The sequence below is a fragment of the Rhincodon typus genome, chromosome 10 (genome assembly GCF_021869965.1).
Source record: "Rhincodon typus isolate 14 chromosome 10, sRhiTyp1.1, whole genome shotgun sequence".
Taxonomy (NCBI): domain Eukaryota; kingdom Metazoa; phylum Chordata; class Chondrichthyes; order Orectolobiformes; family Rhincodontidae; genus Rhincodon; species Rhincodon typus.
In genome coordinates this window covers 25,064,361-25,089,360 of record NC_063341.1, presented here as the reverse complement: position 1 = coordinate 25,089,360, position 25,000 = coordinate 25,064,361, and the positions used below count along the sequence as shown (strand labels likewise).

Here is a 25,000-nt window from a genome sequence, read left to right as displayed (position 1 = left end):
CAAGTAACATACATGCCATACAAATGCCAGACAAAACCATTTCCAACAAGAGCGAATCTAACCATTGCCTCTTGACATTCAATGGTGTCACCAATACTAAATCCCCCATTATCAACATCCTAGGGGTTACCATTGACCTCTGTTTCTTGGAATGCACACTGAGACAAACATAGACTGCACCTGGAGAATCATCAACTCAGTGAAAGACGATCTTTGGTCTGCCAAAACTTGTTGGCCTTCCAGGACAAGGAGTTGATCTTCATGGTGTGTTGCAGACTGGCACATTCCAAAGTCCAGGACTACATGCTAAGAGATGCATTAAAGCTTGGGAGCAGTGGGGAAAGACTGCTATCTAAGGTCTTCCTGCTGAAGCTAATTAGGGGTCCCTTCAGTTAATGGACCCTCCCTGTGCCTTAATGCATGTAAATATAGACTTGTGTAGGTAAGGGATGTCTTTGGTTTGTTGGTTTAGAGTCAAACTCAAATGTTTGTTCGTTTGCTTGGTATGCTACTGTATAGAACTGAACTGTATTTGTGACTACACACACACACACACACACACACACACACGCAGTTTTTTTACGAATTAAGTATATTTTTGAAATTTAAAAAAAATTGACCTCAACTGGAAATTCAACTGGACTTACCATGTAAATACTGTGCTACAAGAGGAGATTGGAGGCTGGGAACACTACAGCGATTAACTCACCATCTGATTCCCAAAGTCTGTCCACTGTCGATAATGCACAAGTCAGGATTGTGATGGAATACTCCTGACTTGCCCAGATAGAGTGAAGGCCCAACAACACTCAAGAAACTTGATACCATCCAGGACAAAACAGCCTCTTTGACTAGCACCATATGCACAACATCCATTCCCTCCACCCTGAAATTCAGTAACAGCAGTATGTACTATCTACAAGATGCACTGCATAAATTCATCATGGCTCCTTAGACAGTACCTTCCAAACCAAAGACTACTACTATCTAGAAGTAAAGAGCAGCAAATACTTGGGAACACCACCACCTAGGAGTTCCCCACCAAACCACTCATCACCCTGACTTGGAAATATACTGTCATTCCTTCAATATCACTGATTTATGTGACTAAACAAGAACAGGATAATAAGACACTGTATTTATCATCCTCCAACTTCCAGATGATAGCATCTTTAGATGCTATTTCAAATTCATGTGCATATGTCGATCCCAACTTGTTTACATAATAGATGAGTACCTTAGACCAGACTATTGAAGGCTTGGGAACACCATGTGCTTTGCAAGGTAGCTTTACAGAGACTCCCTCAATCGTGCTGAATACTTGAGGTCCATGTTGGATGGTAGGAAGAACTAAAAGAGACAAAGTGCATTGTTAAAGTTTGGATATCCCGTTATTGCAGGATTGGATTAACTATATTCGCAATTCATGGAAAAGTGATCTTTTTAAGTGTTAAGTAGATGATAAAGTAATCTCACTGAATTCCATCTGTCACTCAATTAGCACGTCTACATCTCTTTGCAGCCTTGTGTTCTCTTCAAAACTGATATTCACCTTTAAGCTTTGTATAGTCAGCCAACTTAGGTACATTATTCTAAGTCTCTTCGTTCAAGTCATCAAAAAGAAAATTGAATGGTATTGATTATTGTGGCACCCTGTCAGTTACACCCTGCCAACTTGAAAATTTCCTGTCTTTACTTCCTGTCTTCCATTCTTTACCCAGGGTAATGTGTTATCCCAGCCCATATACTGGACTTTTGTGAGATCACTAATGGCAAAGTTCTTGGAAATCCAGGGACATAATAGCTACTGGTTTCCCTTTATCCACTCTACTAATATCATCCTCATAAAATTTCACTATAATTATCAAACACAAGTTCCCATCAAAGAGCTTTGTTGGAAGTCTTTTAATAATGGATTCCAAAATTTTCTCAACATTTGATATCACATATAAATGCAGTAAAATATCCTGTTATGTTAGAGTAGAACATCCATTGGATGGAAAAATGCTACAGTGCATAGTACAATATTGAAAGCATAATCCAGTTTAATAGCTAATTATTTAAATAGATTCATAGAGCTGTACAGCATGGAAACAGACTCTTCGGTCCAACTTGTCCATGCTGACCAGATATCCTAAATTGATCTAGTCCCATTTGTCAGCATTTGGCCCATATCCCTCTAAACCTTTCCTATTCATATAGGTAGACAGAACTTCCAAACTACTATACTCAATGCACTGATCAATAAAGGCAAGCATACCAAATGGAGACATTAAGGACTGCGGATGCTGTAAGCTAGAGTCAATATATGGGAGCTGTAAAAGAACAGCAGGTCACACAGCACCCGAGTAGCAGGGAAGTCAATGTTTCAGGCTGAAGCGTTGACATCCCTGCTCGTCGGAAGCATACCTTCTTCACTATCCTGTCTACCTGGGACTCCACTTTCAAGGAGCAATGAACCCGCACTCCAGCAACATTGCCCAGGACCTTACCATTAAGTGTTTAATTCCTGCCCTGATTTGCCTTTCCAAAATGCAGCACCTCACATTTATCTAAATTAAACTCCATCTGCCATTCCTCGGCCCATTGGCCCATCTGATCAAGGTCCCGTTGTACTCTGAGGTAATCTTCTTCACTTCACAACATCTCCAATTTTGGTGTCATCTGCAAACTTACTAACCATACCTCTTATGTTCACCTCCAAATCATTTATATAAATGACAAACAGCAGTAGACCTAGCACCAATCCTTGTGGCACACTGTTGGTCACAGGCTTCCAATCTGAAAAGCAACCCTCCACCACCACCCTCTGTCTTCTACCTTCGAGCCAGTTCTGTATCTAGATGGCTAGTTCTCCCTGTACTCTATATGATCTAACCTTGCTAACCAGTCTACCATGAGTAACCTTGACAAATGCCTTACTGAAGTCCATATAGATGAAGTCCACCGCTCTGCTCTCATTAATCCTCTTCGTTATTTCTTCAAAAAACTCAATCAAGTTAGTGAGATATGATTTCCCACGCACAAAGCCATGTTGACTATCCCCAATCAGTTTTTGCCTTTCCAAATACATGTAGGTCCTGTCCCTCAGGATTCCCTCCAATAACTTGCCCACCACCAATGTCAGGCTCATCAGTCTATAGTTCCCTTTTCCTTAACACCTTTCTTAAATAGTGGCACCACGTTAGTCAACCTCTAGCCTTCTAGCACTTTACTTGTGGCTATCGATGATACAAATATCTCAGCAAGGGGCCCAGCAATCATTTCCCTGGCTTCCCACAGAGTTCTAGGGTACATCTGATCAGGTCATTGGAGATTTATTCATTTGCACGTGTTTTAAGACATCCAGCACCTCTTCCTCTGTAATATGGACAATTTTCAAACATCGCTATTTATTTCCCCACATTCTCTATCTTCCATATGCTACTCCACAGTAAACACTGATGCAACATACTTGTTTAGTATCTCCCCCACCTTCTGCGGCTTTGCTGATCTTTAAGGGGCCCTACTCTCTCCCTAGTTATTATTTTGTCCTTAATGTACTTGTAGAATCCCTTTGGAGTCTCCTTAACCCTACTGCCAAAGCTATCTCATGTCCTGTTTTTGCCCTCCTGATTTCCCTCTTAAGCATACTCCTACTGTCTTTATACTCTTCTACAGATTCACTTGATCCCTGCTGTCTATACATAACATATGTTTCCTTTGTATTCTTAACCAAACCTCAATTTTTGTAGTCACCCAGCATTCCCTACACCTACCACCCTTGCCCTTCACCCTAACAGAAACATACTGTCTCTGGAGATAGTAGGAACTGCCGATGCTGGAGAATCTGAGATAACAAGGTGTAGAGCTGGATGAACACAGCAGGCCAAGCAGCATCAGAGGAGCAGGAAAGCTGATGTTTCAGGTCTAGACCCTTCTTCAGAAATGGGGGAGGGGAAGGGGATTCTGAAATAAATAGGGAGAAAGGGGGAGGCGGATAGAAGATGGATAAAGGAGAAGATAGGTGGAGAGGAGACAGACAGGTCAAGGAGGCGGGGGTGGAGCCAGTAAAGGTGAGTGTAGGTGGGGAGTTAGGGAGGGGATAGGTCAGTCCAGGGAGGACGGACAGGTCAAGGAGGCGGGATGAGGCTAGTACGTAGGAGATGGGGGTGGGGCTTGAGGTAGGAGGAGTGGATAGGTGGGAGGACAGGTTAGGGAGGCGGGTACGAGCTGGGCTGGTTTTGGGATGCGGTCAGGGGAGGGGAGATTTTGAAGCTTGTGAAGTCCAGATTGATACTATTGGGCTGCAGGGCTCCCAAGCGAAATATGAGATGCTGTTCCTGCAACCTTCGGGTGGCATCGTTGTGGCACTGCAGGAGGCCCAGGATGGACATGTCATCCAAGGAGTGGGAGGGGGAGTTGAAATGGTATGCGACTGGGAGGTGCAGTTGTTTGTTGCGAACCGAGCGTAGGTGTTCCCCAAAGCGGTCCCCAAGCCTCCGCTTGGTTTCCCCGATGTAGAGGAGGCCACAACGGGAACAGCGGACACAGTATACCACATTAGCAGATGTGCAGGCGAACATCTGTTTGATGTGGAAGGTCTTCTTAGGGCCTGGGATGGGGGTGAGGGGGGAGGTGCAGGGGCAGGTGTAGCACTTCCTGCAGTTGCAGGGAAAAGTGCCGGCGTTGGTGGGGCTGGTGGGGAGTGTGGAGCTGACGGGGGAGTCACAGAGAGAGTGGTCCCTCCGGAAAGCAGGTAAGGGTGGGAAGGGAAGGGAAATAAAAGACTGCCTGTATGAAAACGTAGACAAATATGAGCTTTTGGCTTTCTTCAAAAGCACCAATGGGTTATGAAGAGTTGTGTGTTTATTTGGTTGTCCTAAGGAAGCAGGTTTGATGGCTTTGACAGATTTATAAGCTTCTGCAGAAGCCAAATGATTTTTAAAAATATTTAAGTCAGGGTTATTTTGATATTGGTGTTCTGAAGACATTAATTTTGTTTACAATAGGTACAAAAGATGTTTAATTATATTGATGTTTAGAGATTCTGACTTTTAAATGCCTATTCAAATGATATTTATTTATTTTGATAGATACAAGCTTTCCAACGGTTTCTAGATCTTATAATCGGGCTTGTTGACTTTGTTTATGATATCATTCTGGATGAGAAAGGGCTTTACATTGATTTTTAAGTTAAATGTTGTATGAATGAACTGCTGATTTCATTGAAGAACTGGGCTGATATTTATAGGACTGGAGGTTGGCCTTCACTCATCAGCTCATCTACGTTTCCAGTGAAGGTGACCAGCCTGTCTTTAGGCTAACCTGTTATCCAAGACATGAAGATCCCACCAGCGTTTGAGAAGATTGCATTTTGGAATCAATCCTAACTCCTGAATCCTGTCTACAATGGAAACATTCTGGCCAAAATATTTCCTCAATTTCTCTTAAATTTTGCATTTCCTGTGACGATTTCTACAGTCTTTCCCCAAAAGGAATCAAAACTTACTTCAGTTACTCTCCTCCTTTTCATATGATTGGGAAAACTCTTACACTCTGTTTTTATATTTCTGGTTAGTTTCCTCTTATTCTATTTTGTCCCTTTCTGATCAACTTTTTAGTGGCCCTTTGTTGGTATCTAAAACAGTCCCATTCCTCAGATTTATTACTATTCTTTACCATATTATAAACCTTTTCTTTTAATCTGATACTGTTCTGAATTTCCAGAATAAGCCATAGATGGATCTTTTCTGTTGAACTTCTATTTTCAACAATTATTGAACATATTGAATTGTTTCCTTAAATATTTTCTATTGCTTTTTAATCACATTATCCAATCTATTTACACAATTAACATTAGTCAGTTCTCCCCTCATACCTATAGAATTGGCTTTAAATTTAATGTTCTTGTTTGGGAGTGGAGTAGGTCACTTTCAAACTTAATGTGGAATTCAACTGTGTTATAGTGACGTTTTTGCAGCAAATCATGAGATCACTAGTTAATTTTGCATCATTGCACATCATCAGAACTAAAACAATTTTATCTCTAGTTGGTCCCAAAATGTATTGTCACAAAAGCATTTTCCAAACTTATCTTCAAAATTAACTTTGACAATATGATTGCTTCTGTCTATAAGAAGATTTAAGCCGCTTCACCCCCTTCCCTGCTGCCATCAACCCCCCAAACCCAAAGCCCCACACCTGATTATAACATTACTTTCATCAGAAACTCCAATTATTTCTTGACAAATATTCTGTCTAACTACTTTCAGGGGGCCTGTAAACTACTTCCACCAGCATTTTCTGACCTTTGTTATTCCAAAACTCAAACTATACTAATTCTATTTCCTGATCTTCTGAGTTCAGATTCTTTCTCATGATTGTGCCTAGATTATCCTTTATGATCAGGTCTAATCCCTTTTCTTTCCTACTCTGTCTATTCCTTTCAAAATGTTACGTATTCCATTATGTTTTGTTCCTTGCAAGCATTGCCTGGTTGTTCACCAAGTTGGGTTGGTAGGGAGCCCTTTAAAAATGGTGAGTGAGGTAACCAACTCCATGATTCCCAAACCCATTCCCATTTTTGACCAGCACAGAAGAAAGGTACGTGTAGCCTTCTCACATGCAGCAGTCCTAAACTTGCTGGGTGCACTGTGGGATGGGTAATCTTGTTTTGGTGCAGTTGGCCCCTTTGGCAAGTACAGATGGTTCACAGCATCTCAGGGGAAAAAAAAGAGAATCACAGAGGAACCTTAGTCCAAAAGGAGGAATGAGAGGAAAACATGCTTGCATTGATAGATGTTGATTTTTAAAAGTCTATTTCAATTATTTTCATTATTTTAGATGCTATATAATAAGACAGATGTATTTTCACCGCGGTGACTGCTTATAGGTTTCTGTCCTGTGACATAGATATGTAGTTCATGGTTAATGTGTTGTAGGATAAAAACTTTAGCTTTAGAAATTAAAGTTTAATGATAGAAAACAGATTAAATGTAAATGAAGCACCTCAAAGTCTAGTGCACACAGCTGTTTGGGTTGTGTTGCTATAATAGGTTAATACCTAAGAAAGACACCGTAATTAAAATGCCGTGCTTTAGTGACTGCCAGAACACTTAAATGAAATGGCAATTCAGAATGTTACCTATGTTTGTTTAATAGACTATGAATGGAAGAGGTGTCATAATAAAAACAGCAGATAATTTACTTCACTGGAGACATGGTGCTATAAAGCTTACCTTCATTGCCACCCAGAGGGAAGCAGAATCAAATTAACCTTAGAAGCATTTAGTAAATCCTAAAGGTCATGTTAAAAAGCTTAGAGTAAGCAAATTTTCAAGGCATGGGTGGATCATAAAAAGGTTCTCCGATTTCAACTTACCTGGGTTTTCTTTACCTGGGAGAAGTTAGTTACAGCTTAGATTTGGGGAGGGCTCAAGAAAATAAGTTACTTCAGGCAACATCAGTGCTGCTGTTAGACTCCAGGCCACTGAGGAAGCATAAATCTCTGAAAGCCGTTGATAGTTAGTTAGTTCATTGTGGCTGGGAAAGAATGAAGAAAGCCCACACGCACTGTTTGCTTGATACAGGTGAGCAAAATTAGAGCTTATAGAAATTCATCAGCAGCTTGGTGAAGCTCAGTGTTTTTTAAAAGCTGAAATTCTAGCTGTAATTAGACATGGGATAGCTGCCTCAGGAGTCCTGGAGCATTTGATGTTAGGAGAATAGATTGAGATAGCCAAGGCATGAACACTCACTGGGATAATCTGAGGAAGGGAGGCATTTGAGGAAGTTCTGAAGCCAGTCTTCAAAAGTTAAAAATTGGAATCCCTTATAAAAGAAACAAAGCTTTAATAAGATTTGCTGACCCGCACTGTCACTAACTTCTGGGTGTGATCTATCTTGACCACATCAACCATTAAGTTGCATTCTGTTGGGTGTTCAACCATAGCTTGTGTTAACCCATATTAACTACATTATAATCATGGGTGATAGAGACGAAGTTGTGCATACATAGTGGAGGTAGTTTAGCATCATTAATTTACCTGCTTGATATGCCTATTAGTCATTATTGCTTATGCCCATTTTGTTCAAGTTTGAATAATTTTTTTTCACCTCCGAAGAGCATCCCACCCAGACCCATTGCCCCTACTCTATCCCTGTAACTCTGCATTTCCCATGGTTAATACACCTAACCTACACAACCCTGAAAACTATGGGTAATTTAGCATGGTTAATCCACCTAACTTGCACATCTTTGGACGGTGGGAGGAAACCGGACCACCAGGCAGAAACCCATGCAGATGCAGGAAGAACGCGCAAACTCCAGACAGACAGTCACCCCAGGCTGGAATCAAACCTGGGTCCCTGGTGCTGTGAGGCAGCAGTGCTAACCACTGAGCCACTGTGCCACCCAAATTTTATTCTTTATACAGTAACAAAGATCATGCTTGTCCTATATTCTTGTAACTAGAATCATAACATCTGCAAAGGTAGGTTGACCAGTAAATTCACTCACATTGTGCAAGTGTTGAGATGCACAAGAGACCTTTTCTCATTGTAATGTTCACTACAGAGTACTCAAAATTCCTCGCTGGTTTCAAAGGGACTACTGATCTCTTATGGTGTTGTTGCTAAGAGGAAACACTGGCTTTGAAGTTGAATCGTGCCCTGATCAATCCTGGTGGATTTTATGGGCTGGATGCAGAACAATGGCAAATTGGTCTCCTTGCCTCACTAATAAAGGATTGGAGAGTGTAATTTGTGCCTACAGAGGCAGCTCACTGTTTACTGGGAAGTTAGCAAGGCTTCTGTACTTTTATATTCCCTCCCCTTGGCAGTAAATATCTCAAGGGCAACAAGAAATCAGCAATAAATGCTGGCCTGGCCAGTGACACTCCCATCCATGAACAAAGAAAAAAAATTCCATTTGCCTTCCTGATTACTTGTTGAACCTACATGCTAATGTCTTGTGTTACATGGGCAAGGACATCCAGATCCTTATGTGCCATGGGATTTGGTAGTCACCCTCCATTTCAACAATATTTTGCTTTTCTATCCTCACCAAAGTGGATAATCTCACATTTTTCCATATTATACCTCATCCACCAAATATTTGCATATTAGTTTAACCTATCAATAACCCTTTGCAGTTTTTCGATTCCAACAATGTTTATGTGATTTTACAAGTAATACGATGTATTAATTGCAAACCTTGTTTTTTACGATTTGCATCCAAAAATGGGATGAATTTGGAATATAGAGTTACATCACCTTTGAAAGGTTTGAACGTAGAGTGGAAATATTCTCAAACATAATGTTGTGAGCAGCATTTTCGAAATAGTGTAAATATGTTGAGAATGTTGGGAAGTGTTAAAAGAAATTTCCCATGGAACCCTTTATTTGCACATTTATCAGAGGGGAAGAGAAATGTCCCTTTGTGCTAATAAGATAGTAATATATTTTGGTGAAAACCTGGCCTCTGTTCACTTCAACATCAGAATTGACATTCTGAGCCTTCTAACCTTGGTTTGGATCACCAAAACTTTGATGCACCTGGCTAAATCTTTGTACATCTACAAATCTACATGTTCTTGTACATTGCTGAAAATAGTTATTTTGAACACAGGCAGGATGGTTTCTAAAAGATTTTGGACTGATTATCCTAAACAACAAAATGGTGACCAAGCTTCTATGGATGCATCATTTCACATCAGCTGAGTGCAACAGGACAGGCCACGTGAAGCATGTGCACAAGCACCAATTTCATCACTGTGTTCCATGCACAGTGATGTTACCATCTGCATATGCATTACTGCCAGGAATGGGAGCTGGGTGGGTGGGAAAATGAGGTCTGTCCTGGGAACAAGAATGGGTGGTTGCAGGGAGTACATGCACCAAGAACAGCAGGTTTCTTTCATTCATGCAGGGGATGTAAGCTTTGCACTTAAGCATTTATTGCCCAACTCTAGTTGTGCCTGAGAAGGTGCTGCGGAGCAGCCTTCTTGAATTGCTGCTGTCCATTTGGTGTTGGTATACCAATAGTGCTGTTATGGAGACAGTTCCAGGATTTTGACCCAGCGACACTGGAGGTATGGCAATGTATTTCTAAGTCAGAATGGTGTGTGGCTTGGAGGAGAACTTACAAGTGATGGTTTCCCATGTCTCTGCTGCCCTTATGACCACTACTACGAAGAGGAATGAGTTTGGAAGGTGCTGCCGAAGAGGCTTTGGTGAATTGTAGAGTACACGGAGGCCTGCACCAAGACTGCACTTGGAGTCCTAGACAGGGGATTCAGCTTTCATTTGACGATTTTGTGGATTAGTTTTAATGAAAGAAAATTATTAAAATATCTAAAGAACTTAACGCATACTCCCTGCAGAGCCATCTTTTACACTGTTGCTGCTTTCCTTTGCCAACCAATGATGTTAGCTTTCTCTTTGCACATCCACATTCTTGGTGCCATCTACAGTTGCAATTTAATGAATCACATATATATAGGATCTCACTGTGTGCAATTTGAATATTATGTCTATGAAATGAATTGTAAATAATTCAAACAATATGCTTAATACAAGAAGTTAAAAAGCAAACAAATATGGAATTCTAAAATTAAAAACATGTTATTCTTCTAATTTATATTATTCCTTTTTTAAACATTCAGAATGTATGCTCCTGAAGACAAAATAGGTGAAAAAAAATCTTTATACATTATACAGAACCTTTGTCAGATTCCATTTGGAATGCTTCATTCGGTTTGGAGTACTGATCCTGAAGAATATATTGGCCTTGAAATAGTCACAGCACTGAGTGAACAGCAGGATACCATCCTTTAAGTGGTGACATTACGACGGCATGTTACATAAATTTGGCTTTAATGGAGTGATAAAGTGATAAAGGGGTTTGGTAGAGTTGATATAGAGAAACTGTTTTATCTGATGGTGGAATCCAGATGGAGGACAAAATATTATATGTGGAACAAAACCACTGAGGAGTGAACTCAAAATGCACAAAAAATAGTGAAAATAATACATCCTTCAAAAAGGACTGAAAAGTTCACAACTGAGACAGATGAAATTTTGTTTGGTAAAGATCACGAGGGATGTGAAGCTAAGGTATAATCTTTCCTGATCTAACGAAATTGCAGAACAGGATGCTGAATAGCCAACTCCATTTTCTGTGGTGCTATGTACAAATATGACAGAGGAAGTAAGATAAGTACATTCAGGCACTTCTAAAATATATATAATTACTGAAAGGAAAGTTATAAAAGAATAAATCAGGCATTGAAAGGATGCAAAGAAAGCTGGCCAGGAAGAATTTTCCTATGACCTGTAATCATTTTCTTGTCTTGCCCATCATTATACATTTGGCAAGTTAATTACATTGAACAAATCTGTACAAATAATGTAAATAATTTTCTGTAATAGTTAGGTAATGACTGCACAATATAAATCAATAGTTTCAAAGCATCACAGACAAGGAAAAAAAACTGACTGCTCTATTCAGCCTATCCCAAACAGTCTCAATATAACAAGCCACTGAGACTTCAATGCTCCCTCGTCCATAAAACCTCCTGAGAGTGACCATTGAATAGCACTCACCAAATATATTCACAGTAATCGTTCTGTTCCTGGTTCCAGCCACATTACCAGCCACGCACATGTACTTCCCACTATCACGTAGGCGAATCCTTTCAATATGAAGGCTTCCATCCCTACGTATAGTCATGTATCCATCTGATGTCACCTAGAGAAGAGATGATGAACTTTTCAGCAATGATATTTAACTGGCTCATACAACTAAAACTATTAATGTTTGTGTGCAAGACCTCGAATTTCTAATTCAGTGGCAAGAAATAGGTACGAAAGTTTAAATACAACCTGAAAACTATGGGAATGGGTAGAAAAGAGTCTGAGGGAGAAAGATGTGGGAATATGTCTTCTTTGGAAGAGTTTTCATTGATGTTCATTTCCCTTCTAGTATTTAAGTATACATTTGTCAAACCTCATTCCCACAACAAATTTCTCTTCCCTCAGCATTGCTGCTGGTTCCAGTTTATTTCCTTCAGATTTTTTCTCTTGGGACCACCAATGATCCCTGATGTATCAGGGATACTAATTACTGACCTGCTTTTGAGCAGCAGCTGTGAAGTGTCTTTTTTCTGCTTTTATTTCAGATTTCGAGCCTTTCCCTTTTTTGTCTTTTTCTTTGGAAGTTTAAATTTTGTCTACACTCATGCCCACAGCTTACTCTCATTAAGGAACATTAAGATGTGGAAGGGAAGCAGGTACTAACGATTGCATTGACTTTAAAACATTTCATAGTAAACATAAATGATGCAACATCCGATTCCATTTGGAATCATTAAAGTAGCATTTTTTCCCCAACTGAATGTATATTTTTAATAGAATATCAAACTTTTTTGCTTCATTACTGCACAAATTCTACACTGTGAGGCCAGACTCCACACAACCTTACATATTGCACAATGATATGCTTCAATTTCCATTCTCAGCCATGTTCTCACCAACTTGAAATAGATAATTCTCTGTGCTATGCAGTTTGATAGCCACAGAGTGTTCTTGGTATATGCCAAATATTGGGTATTTTTGAGCTTCTTGTGGAAAGGGTGCAAGGGAAATGCAGCACTTTTCACCATGCTGCCTAACGACTCAATCACTTGATTTGGAAGTGGAAGCTAATTTACCATTGCTTAATGAGCCATGCTTTACCTCTGGAACACTGGAAGAGGAAACTGGAGTAGAGATCCACTTAGAGATAGTAGGAACTGCAGATGCTGGAGAATCTGAGACAACAAGGTGCAGGGCTGGATGAACACAGCAGGCCAAGCAGCATCATAGGAGCAGAAAGGCTGACGTTTCGGGCCTAGACCCTTCATCAGAAAAGGGGGAGGGGAAGGGGGTTCTGAAATAAATAGGGAGAGAGTGGGAGGCGGATAGAAGATGGATAGAGGGGAGAGTATAGGTGGAGAGGAAACAAACAGGTCGAAGAGGCGGGGATGGAGCCAGTAAAGGTGAGTGTAGGTGGGGAGTGAGGGAGGGGATAGGTCAGTCCAGGGAGGACGGACAGGTCAAGGGGGCGGGATGAGGTTAGTCGGTAGGAGATGGAGGTGCGGCTTGAGGTGGGAGGAGGGGATAGGTGGGAGGAAGAACAGGTTAGGGAGGCAGGGATGAGCTGGACTGGTTTTGGGATGCGGTAGGGGGAGGGGAGATTTTGAAGCTTGTGAAATCCACATTGATACCATTGGGCTGCAGGGTTCCCAAGCAGAATATGAGTTGCTGTTCCTGTAACCTTCGGGTGGCATCGTTGTGGCACTGCAGGAGGCCCAGGATGGACATGACATCTGAGGAATGGGAGGGGGAGTTGAAATGGTTCGCGACTGGGAGGTGCAGTTGTTTATTGCGAACCGAGCGTAGGTGTTCTGCAAAGCGGTCCCCGAGCCTCCGCTTGGTTTCCCCGATGTAGAGGAAGCCACACCGGGTACAGCGGATACAGTATACCACATTGGCAGATGTGCAGGTGAACATCTGCTTGATGTGGAAAATCTTGTTGGGGCTTGGGATGGGGGTGAGGGAGGAGGTATGGGGACAGGTGTAGCACTTCCTGCTGTTGCAGGGAAATGTGCCGGGTGTGGTGGGGCTGGAGGGGAGTCACGGAGAGAGTGGTCCCTCCGGAAAGCAGATAAGGGTGGGAAGGGAAAGATGTCTTTGGTGGTGGGGTCGGATTGCAGATGGCTGAAGTGTCGGAGGATGATGCATTGGATCCGGAGGTTGGTGGGGTGGTACGTGAGGACGAGGGGGATTCTTTTTTGGTTCTTATTGCATGGACGGGGTGTGAGGGATGAGTTGCGGGAGATGTGGGAGACATGGTTGAGGGCGTTCTCGACCACTGAGGGGGGGGATGTTACGGTCCTTGAAAAACGAGGACAACTGAGATGTACGGGAGTGGAATGCCTCAGCCTGGGAGCAGATGTGGCGGAGGCGAAGGAATTGGGAATAGGGGATAGCATTTTTGCAGGAAGGTGGGTGGGAGGAGGTGTATTCCAGGTAGCTGTGGGAGTTGGTGGGCTTGAAATGAATATCGGTTTCTAGGTGGTTGCCCGAGATGGAGACAGAGAGATCCAGGAAGGGGAGAGAGGTATTAGAGATGGTCCAGGTAAACTTAAGGTTGGGGTGGAAGGTGTTGGTGAAGTGGATGAACTGTTCGAGCTCCTCGTGGGAGCACAAGGCGGCGCCGATACAGTCATCAATGTAACAGAGGAAGAGGTGGGGTTTAGGGCCGGTGTAGGTACGGAAGAGGGATTGTTCCACGTAACCTACAAAGAGGCAGGCATAGCTTGGGCCCATGCGGGTACCCATGGCCACCCCCTTTGTCTGTAGGAAGTGGGAGGAATTGAAAGAGAAGTTGTTGAGGGTGAGGACGAGTTTGGCTAAGCGGATGAGGGTGTCAGTGGAGGGGGACTGGTCGGGCCTGCGGGACAGAAGAAGTGGAGGGCCTTTAGGCCATCTGTATGGGGAATGCAGGTGTAGAGGGACTGGATGTCCATGGTAAAGAGATCCACTTAGCCAGCTCTCCATCTGCTCTGCATTTAATATACATTTCTAGAACATAGAACTGTACAGCACAGGAATGGGGCCTATAGCCCACGATGTTGTGCCAAACAGGACACCAAATGAGACTAATCCCTTCTGCCTGCCCTTGGTTCATATCCCTCCAATCCTTGCATATTCATGTGCTTATCCCTTAAATGCCCTTATCATATCTGTCTCCACCATCACTCCTCGCAATGTGTTCCAGACTCCTACCACTCTCTGCATAAAAAACTTGTCCCTCATGTCTCCTTTGAACTTTCCCCCTCTAGCCTTAAATGCATGGACCCTTGAATTAGGCATTTCAACTCTGGAAAAAGATTCTGACCGTCAACCCTATCTACGCATCTCATAATTTTATAGTCTTCTATAGCCTGTCCTCAGCCTCCACCACTCAAGAGAAAATAACCCAAGTTTTTCTAGTCTCTCCTTATAGCTCATGCCTCTAATCCAGGCAGCATCCTGGTAAACCTCTTCTGCCCTCTCTCCAAAGCCTCCACATCCTTCCAGTAATGCAGCGACCAGAACTGAAGACAATTCTCTAAGTGTTGCCTAACCAAAGTCTTATAAAGCTGCAACATGACATCCTGACTCTTGTACTCAATTCCCCCACTCAAAGGCAAGCATGCTTTCTTTACTACCCTATCTACTTGTATGGCCACTTTGAAGGAGCTACGGACTTGAACCCCAAGATCCTTTTGTACCTCAATGCTGTTCAGAGTCCTGCCATTAACTGTAGACTTTTTCTTAACATTTGATTTCCCAATATGCAGCACCTCACACTTACTCAGATTAAACTCCATCTGTCATTTCTCCGCCCATATCTGCAATGATCTATATCCCGCTGTATCCTTTGACAACCTTCTACACTATCCACAACTCCGCTGATCTTTGTATTGTCTGTAAACTTACTAACATCTATCTACATTTTCATCCAAGTCATTTATGTATATCACAAACAGCAGAGGTCCCAGTACTGATCCTTGTGGAAACCACTAGTTTTGGACCTCCGGCCTGAAAAACACCCTTCCACCACCACCCTCTGCCTTCTATGGGTAAGCCAATTCTGAATCCACGAGACCAAGTTACTGTGAATCCCACACATCTTAATCTTCTGGATGAGCCTACCAGGAGGGTCCTTGCTGAAAATCTTACTAAAATCCATGTAAGCAACTTCCATTGCTGTACCCTCGTCAATCAACTTCGTCACCTCCTCAAAAAATTCGATCAAGTTAGTAAGACATGTCCTGGCAAACACAAAGCCATGCTGACTGACCTTAATTAGGCCATGCTTTTCCAAATGTGCATAAATCCTATCCCTAAGAAATCTCTCCAATAGCTTCCCAACCATCGATGTGAGGTCTGTAGTTTGCTGGATGATCCCTATTTCCCTTCTTGAACAGAGGAACAACATTAGCTACTCGACAGTCCTCTGGGACCTCTCCATTGGCTAACGAGGATAACCAAAGCCCCAGCTATCTCCTCTCTTGCCTCTCTCAATACTCTGGGGTAGATACCATCAGGCCTTAGGGACTTATCCACCTTAATGCTGTTCAGGAGATCCAACACCACTTCTTTCTTGATCTCAAAATACCCTGGCATATTAGCATGCTCCACACATATCCCATTGTCCTCCATATCCTTCTCCTGAGTGAATACTGATGCAAAGTACTCATTTAGGATCTCACTCACATTCTCTGCCTCCAAGCACAAGTTCTCTCCTTTATTCTTGAGTGGTCCTACGTTCTCCCTAGTTATCCTCTTGTTTTTAATTTTCCCAAAGAATGCCTTGGGATTCTCTTTAACCCTACTTGACAAGGTCATTTCATGGCCCCTTCTTGCTCTCCTTATGGGCCCTGTCTGATTTTAGCTTCCTAAATCTTACAAATGCTTCTTTCTCCTTTTGATTAAGTTCACAACCTCCCTCGTTATCCAAGGGTCACTTGCCTTGCCATCCTTGTCCTTCCTCCTTACTGAAACGTGCTGGTCTGGAACTCTCCCCAGCAGGTCTTTAAACAGTTCCCACATGTCAAATGTGGACTTGCCTGATAACAGTTTCTCCCAATTAATACTCTCTAGCTCCTGCCTAATACTAACATGATTTGCCTTCCCTAACTTAGTACCTTCCCACAAGGTCCTGACTTATCTTTGTTCTTAGCTATCTTAAAACTTAAGGAGTTGTGATCACTGTTTCCAAAATGCTCTCCCACTGAAAGGCTCATTAGACAATACAAGGTCCAGTATGACCCCTCCTCTAGTTGGACTATCCACTTACTATTTCAAGAAACCCTCTTAGACACACTTAACAAATTTCACCTTGTCTAAGCCTCTTGCTCTAAGGGAGTCCCAGAATATTGGGGAATTTAAAGTCACCCACTATGACAATTATATTTTTATTGCACCTTTGCACAATCTGCCTACATATTTGTTCTTCCATGTCTCGGTGGCTGTTGGGGGGCCTATAGAATCATAGGATCCCTACAGTGTGGAAACAGGCCCTTTGGCCCAACAAGTCCACACCGAACCTCGGAGCATCCCACCCAGACCATCCCCCTATAACCCATCTAATCTACACCTCCCTGAACACTACGGCCAATCCACCTAACCTGCACATCTTTGGACTGTGGGAGGAAACCGGAGCACCCGGAGGAAACCCACGCAGACACGGGGAAAATGTGCAAACTCCACACAGACAGTCGCCCGAGGCTGGAATCGAACCCGGGTCCCTGGCGCTGTGAAGCAGCAGTGCTAACCACTGTGCCATCGTGCTGCCCCTATGCCCCTAGTGTAATTCCATCAGTGTGATTGCACCCATCTTACTTTTGAGCTCTACCCTTATTGCATCAGAGAATGAGCCCTCTGGCATGTCCCCTCTCAGTGCAGATGTAACATTCTCCCTGATTAGTAAAGCAACTCCTCTACCTGTTTTACCTTCCTCTCTATCTCATCCAAAACGATGAAACCCTGGAATGTTGAGAAGCCAATTCTACCCATCTCTCAACCAAGTGTCTGCAATGGCCACAACATCATAGTCTCATGTACTGATCCAGGCTCTAAAGCTCATCTGCCTTACCTTAAATTCTAGTGTGATCCCTGGAGTTCACAGGCATTTCCTGCTTTAAAGAGTGGATACATTATATTTCCTGAGTTTTGGTGGGCAAACGCTCAGGAAGAACATTACCAGTAAGGAAAAGGAGGTTAAAAAAGTTGATGTTCGAGTCCAGAATAGTATATTCAAATTACATGAACTCAAATTCAGCTGGGTTTAGGGACAAGAGGAAAATCAATCCCTAGAATTTCCTGAAATTACCAAACAATATGTTGGATATGTTGCTGCACTGCTGTGGAATTTTTGGAGTGGGACTCTTCAGGAGCTAAGCTTGTCCCATAGTACTTTTGTACAGTGATACATACTCTTTTATTACTCTCACTAGTTCCTTCACAGAAATCTTGGTCTAGAAGGCAGATCATCTGGAAATTGTCCTCTCAGTGAGGTGCACACTTCCTGCTCCTAAACCTTGACCAGCATAAATAATAATGGTGGAAATATCATGGGCTAGATTCTCACAGTTTTGTGGGATTAGGAAGCAGGAAGAGGGAGAGACATGTTAAAATATTTTAGGGGTTGGTGCATTTTGCCATTTTCACCTTGGTGTGTTTTAATGGAATTTAGTTTTACCTAAATTAGTCCACACTAGGTAACATTGATTTCTACGTATTAAAAATTTTCTGTAGTTTGAAGAAACCACTATAACAGAATGATACTAATCATGCAACCTTTAACCCCAATTTACATACGATGATGCTCTCAAAAAGTAGTACTCTTAAACTCAATTAATAGCAGTTATAATTTTATTACAATTTCATTATGTGGCTACGTATTGTATGTTACCAGTATCTGGTGCCAACTCTGGATATCTACGTTTGTAATGTATGAAAGCACTAAGTCCTATTTCCCTTGCTGAGTTTATCCCACTTCTTTGTTTCTCTTGCATTTTACAGTACATGAATGCCTGCTCATTGGGCTGTGATAGCTGCATTGAGGTGAAGCACACATGTACTTCTCTCACTGCTGTTGAGACTTGATATCTTTAATCGATAAAAATATCACAGAGGACAGAGTTCTTCATTAAACATATTAGAGAACAAACATTGTACCAAGAATTTCTGAAATTAAAGTGCTATTTTCCTATGTTCAAAAGCTACATTGCTTTTGATATGGTCCAGTAAAGTCTAATGGCCACTCATTTGAGAAAAACCTGCCACAAAACTGTGAGATGTTACATCAAAAATTACAATTAAGCCCTTTACTCTATGAAAGAGTAATCCACTTCATCCCACTCCCCTGCACTTTCCCCATACCTTTCTAATGTTTTATTCTTCAACTGTTTATCCACTTGCCTTTTGAAGAGGATTTTGAATCCTTTCACAAATCTTTCTTCAGGGCTTTTACATCCTAAACAGTCTTCATGAAAACATATTACCTAACCTCCTTCTTCATGCCTATATTAATGATCTCACATTTATATTCCCAATGTACCAAATCACTGGCCAACAAAATTACTTTTAATTCAATTGCTTATCAATACCTATCATCTAACATATTGCTTCTTGGTCTTCTCTGTCATGAAAACTAGTTTCTTGTCATTAATCGGGTTCTCATTCCAAGTATCATCTCAACAAACCTGTATTTTCTCTGATTTCTTTTCTCTACAGAAGGCTTCTCAAGATGTACAATTCTACAGCAACCTAACCACCTTTATTAACCTGTAGCATCCAAAAGGTGGACAAAGTTTTACACAAAGCCTCATATGTTACCTGAAGTCTCTGCTTCCATGCAATTTTTTTTAATTGAAATTGCAGCATACTCCAACTGGAAATCTTCAAGCATGTTACCATGCCAGTTCTCATCTGAGCCAACAAAAAACTGTCCAAAGCAAACAAACACACAAGTTTCCTCATTTCCTATTCTCAAGTCACCTAGTTGGCCAATCTTTACTGTAATTTCAATATATCTCTACGAATGAATAACAACCAAACTCCAATGCAATTAAAAGACAATGTGGTAATGACCACTTCCTGATTTGACAATTGTATTTCTCGCCTCTACTCACCTTGAAGTTATTTTTTATCCAATGTCGTTCTGGGAGAGGATTTCCAGCCAATAATACACATGGTAAAGTCAGTGGGTGTCCTTCAATGATATTGACAACTGCTGGACTAATTCCAATCAACGGTGTAACTGTCAGGAGGGGGTAAAAAAAAATGAACTCAATGAATCTAGTAATGATAGCCAGCATATTCAAAACAGCAGAACAAAAGGATGTGCAATTCTCAAACAATCGTTTAGTAACAGGTTATAATAAGGAATCCCATCAAATAGAAGTTCATGGATTCCTAATAAGCTTTAAATGGATTCATTTACAAAAACCTAAAACAGCTTTGCTCCACCTAATTTAATCTTGCTCTCCTAGGCATCATCCTTTTTCCTTTGCTATTCCTCTCTTTCTCAAGCAATTATCTCATCCTATTTTAAAATAACCTATGGATTTTTCTTAAACAACAGTTTGTGGCACTGAATCCCCACATTCTGACTCCACTTTGTTTAAATACATATTTCTAAACTTACCTCAAGTACTTATTGCAATTACCTTAATCTTGTGATCTTTCACTAAATAAAGTTGGACAGACTACGGAAGAAGGGAAGTTATGAATGCAGTGCATCTATTAACACTAACCTGATTGATAGTGGCAAGTCAAAGTATCATATGTACATTCTGCATGCACACAAAGCTTTGTCTGCAATACCAGAAGCATTTGATTCTGTTTAGTGGATAGAGATGTTATTCAATCTCTTATTTTTCCTCATGTCCAATCAGGCAATTTTGCACATTGCCAACTAAATGAACATTTTTACACTTCATTAAAGTACTGGCGTTATACATAATATTTCACTACAAATTCACAAAACATTGATATCCACGTATGAAGGATGTACTAGAGCTTATGCTAAAAATGAATTTTACATACATTGAGTGTTTTATCGTGCTGTTCATTTGATAATAATGCCCCTATAAATTGTCAATAGATGATTCTTTTAACTTCTGCATTATTACAGGTACTTTTTTTGTAATTAAGAAGTTTAACTGAATAGAATAACTTATAAAGAGCATCAACAAATTTGAAACTAATGCTAAAAACATACAAGAAATATGGCAAACATTCCAAGGTGCTTTCATGAGGTATGAGCAAAGAATAGGCGCAATGTCTAATAAAGGTATATTAGGTGAACAAAAGCTTGATCAGAACCGAGTTTTAAGGACAGTCCTGTAGTATACAGGTTAGACAAATGAAGGGGTTTAGAGGGAGTATTCCATTTGTTAGCTATCGTAACGTAACAAAATAAAGGGAAGGGACAGAAGGTACACATAATAATAGGAGGGAGAATCCTTAGCATCTTCAATGTATTCTTCCTTCTACAATTACTAGGTTTTTAAAAATCAAAGTTTGGCATGACTTAACATGTTATATTTTAACAAACAGATAATTACATAAGTATCACTATCAGGATCCTTGAACATTCTGATAAGCTGTATAGAAAAACATTGTACTTCACTGAAAATTAATACTCTTGCTTACTAACATTTAATAGCAGAGAGTCAGAGAGCAGTTGTTTGCTAATTATCTTTTACTAATGTATAAACTTGTGGAAAAGACTGTCTGGTTCATCAAATCTGCTCATACGCTATTAAGTATGAAGCATCGCAGATACTGCCTACTCAATAGCAGCTGCATAATTTCCCAGGAAAGACAAAGAAAACCCACAAAAAAAATTAAGGTTATGGCATAAAAATATTCAGAAAGTTCCTCTCTATCCTCTTTATGCAAATGAAAAATCAGATGGGTGTTGCACTCATGTTTCTTATATTGCCTAATATTTGATGTACTGTTTATAAGATGGGACCTCTGTTCTAGCAGCAACTGGTTTCTTACCATGACTTGAACACTTACCCAGTCCTGTGACTGTCACTGTGACTTCAGCCTGAATCTTTCCAAATTGATTTTCAGCTTCACAGATGTATGTGCCTTCATCATCCACCCAAAGATCTGAAATATTAAGATTTACTTGTTGTTAATTAACTCATTTGCATTAAATGGAGACAAAAACAACATTTATTTCTTGCACTTACAATTCTGAACTCTGGGTTAGATTTTGTTGTAAGTTTTAGGATCCCAAGGTCAGGACTGAAGGGCGTTCCCAGGGACGCACTTTCTGAGACTGGCAGACAAATCTCATGGAGGTAACCAATTAGGGGAGCAAGTTTTGTAATATATAAGGTAATGAAACAGTTAATGTTGAAACTGCATTAAGCTTCACCCAAGCTGATGCCGTCTCATAGTCCTGGGATAGAGAACTGTCAGTATAGCAGGTGGTCCTCTGAAGACAGACATGCCATCTCTAGCACCAGACAGTCTTAATAATTATGCCTAACTAATCAACGTAACTTATATCTGTTGCTATCCATATACTAAATTTTGTTCTGGAAGGTGAGTGTATCTTCTCATTAAGAATCAAGAATAGTTTTTCTCCATTAAGGCTAATTAGATAAACCCTTGGAAGCAGTATAGAAACGCGGAATTGGTGAAAGAATGCTACTCCAAGCATAGCTACCACTGGTAGGTACTGCAATATATGACCTATTCAACACAGAACAGAACATTTGGAGAAGAATATTAAGCTTACCACTTTATAAGAACTCAGCAGTTGAAAACACATTAATAAACAAACAGTTGGTAGCACTCTTAGAAGCATCAACCAGGCAAATGCAGAACTCTAGAAGAAAATCTTCACTTCAGAGCAAGTAAACAGGAAGCAAGTAAAAACTAGTCATACCATAAAGTAAGACGGTCCTTAGAAAATAAGGTTCTGTGGGAGCAATTTGGTGCTCCACGAGTGAAGTTAAAATCTCTGTGGACTAGGGAACAATTTTGAAATAACACCTCAAAAGCAGGCTGAGAAAGATAGAAATGAAAAGGAATCAATTACTCTTTTAAATAAGTATGACCACTGTACCGAATGTATTTCACGAAGGACAGCTACAACAGACACAGCTAGGGCCAGAACATTAATTTAAACCAAGGTTGCAATATCAGAAAAATCAGAGGACATTTAAGGAAATGAAAGGGAAATCTAAAAGTTTCTGAAGACAAAGTCTAAATGAAGAAGATAGAAAAACTTAAAAGTTGTGATAAGATCAGGACATTCGTAATTTAAAATAATTATTTCAGTAGGAAGATACTTTAAGGCCACAGGCAGAAGTTTATTTTTAAAACTGTGCAAGGTGACATGCGTTATGTTTTAGCCTGTGAAAAGAGAGAAAATATTCATTTGACCAACGAAGAATTGAAAAACTCCATCAAGGTGGCAATCTAGTCATTAAAACTTTCATTTTGTCTCCAGTAATTTGCACAGAGAGAAAGCATTGCTATTTAGCAGAAGCTTAAAAGAAGTTAAACTGCACAGCATTGCCATGATACAGAATTTAAAGATTTATTAGAAGAATATAGTACTGCTATAATACAGTTGAAAGGCTTGCAGACAAAGAGAATATTGCAACTTTGCTATAATACATTGCTGTAAGTTTGAAGGGATTTTAAAACAGATAATTAGAAAAGCATTGATTTAATGCAAGAATGACATGCCTTAAAGCTATCAACATTTATCTGTTGCAAGAGTTCTTGTAGTGCAGTGGTAGTGTTCCTACCTTTGCACCAGGAGGCCCACATTCAAGTCCAACCTGCTCCAAAGGTGTAATAACATCTCTGAACAGTTTGAATATTACAGAATTATTAAATCTTTGAGGAAAATACAACTGCTGTAGATTCAAAATAGTTTTAAGGTAAATTTAAAAAATCACAAAGAAGGAATGTCAGAAATAATATTGTCATCATTGTTTAATGCCAAAGACATACCAAACAGAACACAAGATTGAACATCTTAGCGAAAATAGTTCTTAAAGCACAAAATGCTTTAAACTCAAATATTTAACCGCATGCAAAACAAATAACTATGCCAATATATTCAATGGGACATCCAGCCTAATGCGCAAGTTGAAGAGTTTTATACTTGAACACAGATGTACTGGCAGATTGAGAGTAAAGGTTTGTTTAAATAAAATGGAGATGAAGCCGAAACAATGTTTGCAGATTCAGGACATAGTTACAAAGAAATTACCTGGTCTAAAAATCTAAGATATGGCAAAGAAAAAGAAACTTGTTTCAACAGAGCAACCATCTTTCATGATGGATTTCCACAAAATTAGAACTCCCCCCAGATAATGTTAAGAGCTTGTGTTTGCAGGGAAGAAAAATTCAGGAGAATTCGTTCAGACAATGTAATGGACTGACTACTAGGTCTAACAAAAATGATATCCTCTACAAAGGACATCATGAGATAAAACATACTCCAGTGCAGAAATTATTTACTGAAGATAAAAATCATTCTTATGATGTCACACAGTTTTGGGTGAAAAAGGAAGAGTCCAGCATGATGCAGATGGAGACAGACATATCACCTCTGATAGTCTTTGTAATTATGCTGAACTAGTCAATGTAACTTGTATCTGTTATTATCGTGTAATAAATTACATATTGTTCTGTAATATAAGTGCCTCTCTTCATTAAGATGCAACAGCAGTTTATCTTCAATCATTGCTAATTAGTTTGGCCCTTAGATTAAGCTTAGAAAAGAGGATTTAGGGCTGTTGTAATGTAGTGGTAGTCTCCCTACCTTTTGACCAGGAGGCCTGGGTCCAAGACCCACCTGCTCCAGAGGTGTGTCATAAGATCTCTAAATAGGCTGATTAGAAAAATGTGTAGAACAGAGGACTGAACGGCAGCTTGGCTTATTTAAAATAGTAAAAAGGAGGATCGGTGATAGCTCACTACTAAAGCACAAGCCATGAATGGTTGATATCACACAAGACAAAATACATTAAAGACTCTGCAGAGATGATATTTTAAAAAAGCTAAAAGAAAATGTTTTTACTAGCCAATGATCTGAAAAATAATTTGATGTATTTTCATAAACCATCTGTTTTCTTGTTGACAAGATCAAAATGCTGATAGTTGTAGAGCAATGAAAGACCTTTCAAACAAGATTTCAGTTCGGACACAAATCAAGCTGTACCCAAGAGTTTAAGCAGTTCAGCTTTTCTAGGTTTACAAGGCAAACAAAATTCTGAGGTGTGGAGAATTCGTCAAATTCTCAAGAACTTTGACCAAGACAAAAAAGAGAGACAGACTTGCAGCCTGCCTTATTGCAGCTGTCAAGCTATAATTTCTTTGGATCTGCCTTGGTTTGTGAAACAGAAACCAAAGCTAGAAAGGGTTGCTAAGCAGCCAT

The 25,000-nt window shown here is 40.4% G+C and overlaps 1 protein-coding gene across 1 annotated transcript in view; it reads right to left on the bottom strand.

The window, feature by feature from the left end:
* Positions 1 to 25,000, bottom strand: part of hmcn1 (hemicentin 1) — a 578,667-nt gene that overhangs the window by 315,869 nt on the left and 237,798 nt on the right. The window contains exons 16-19 of the mRNA XM_048602072.1: positions 21,607 to 21,702; positions 19,710 to 19,837; positions 11,587 to 11,731; positions 1,238 to 1,350 (exon numbers count right to left, since the gene is read on the bottom strand). Coding sequence (XP_048458029.1) covers positions 1,238 to 1,350; positions 11,587 to 11,731; positions 19,710 to 19,837; positions 21,607 to 21,702 — 482 coding nt within the window. The remainder of the gene's footprint in view (positions 1 to 1,237; positions 1,351 to 11,586; positions 11,732 to 19,709; positions 19,838 to 21,606; positions 21,703 to 25,000) is intronic.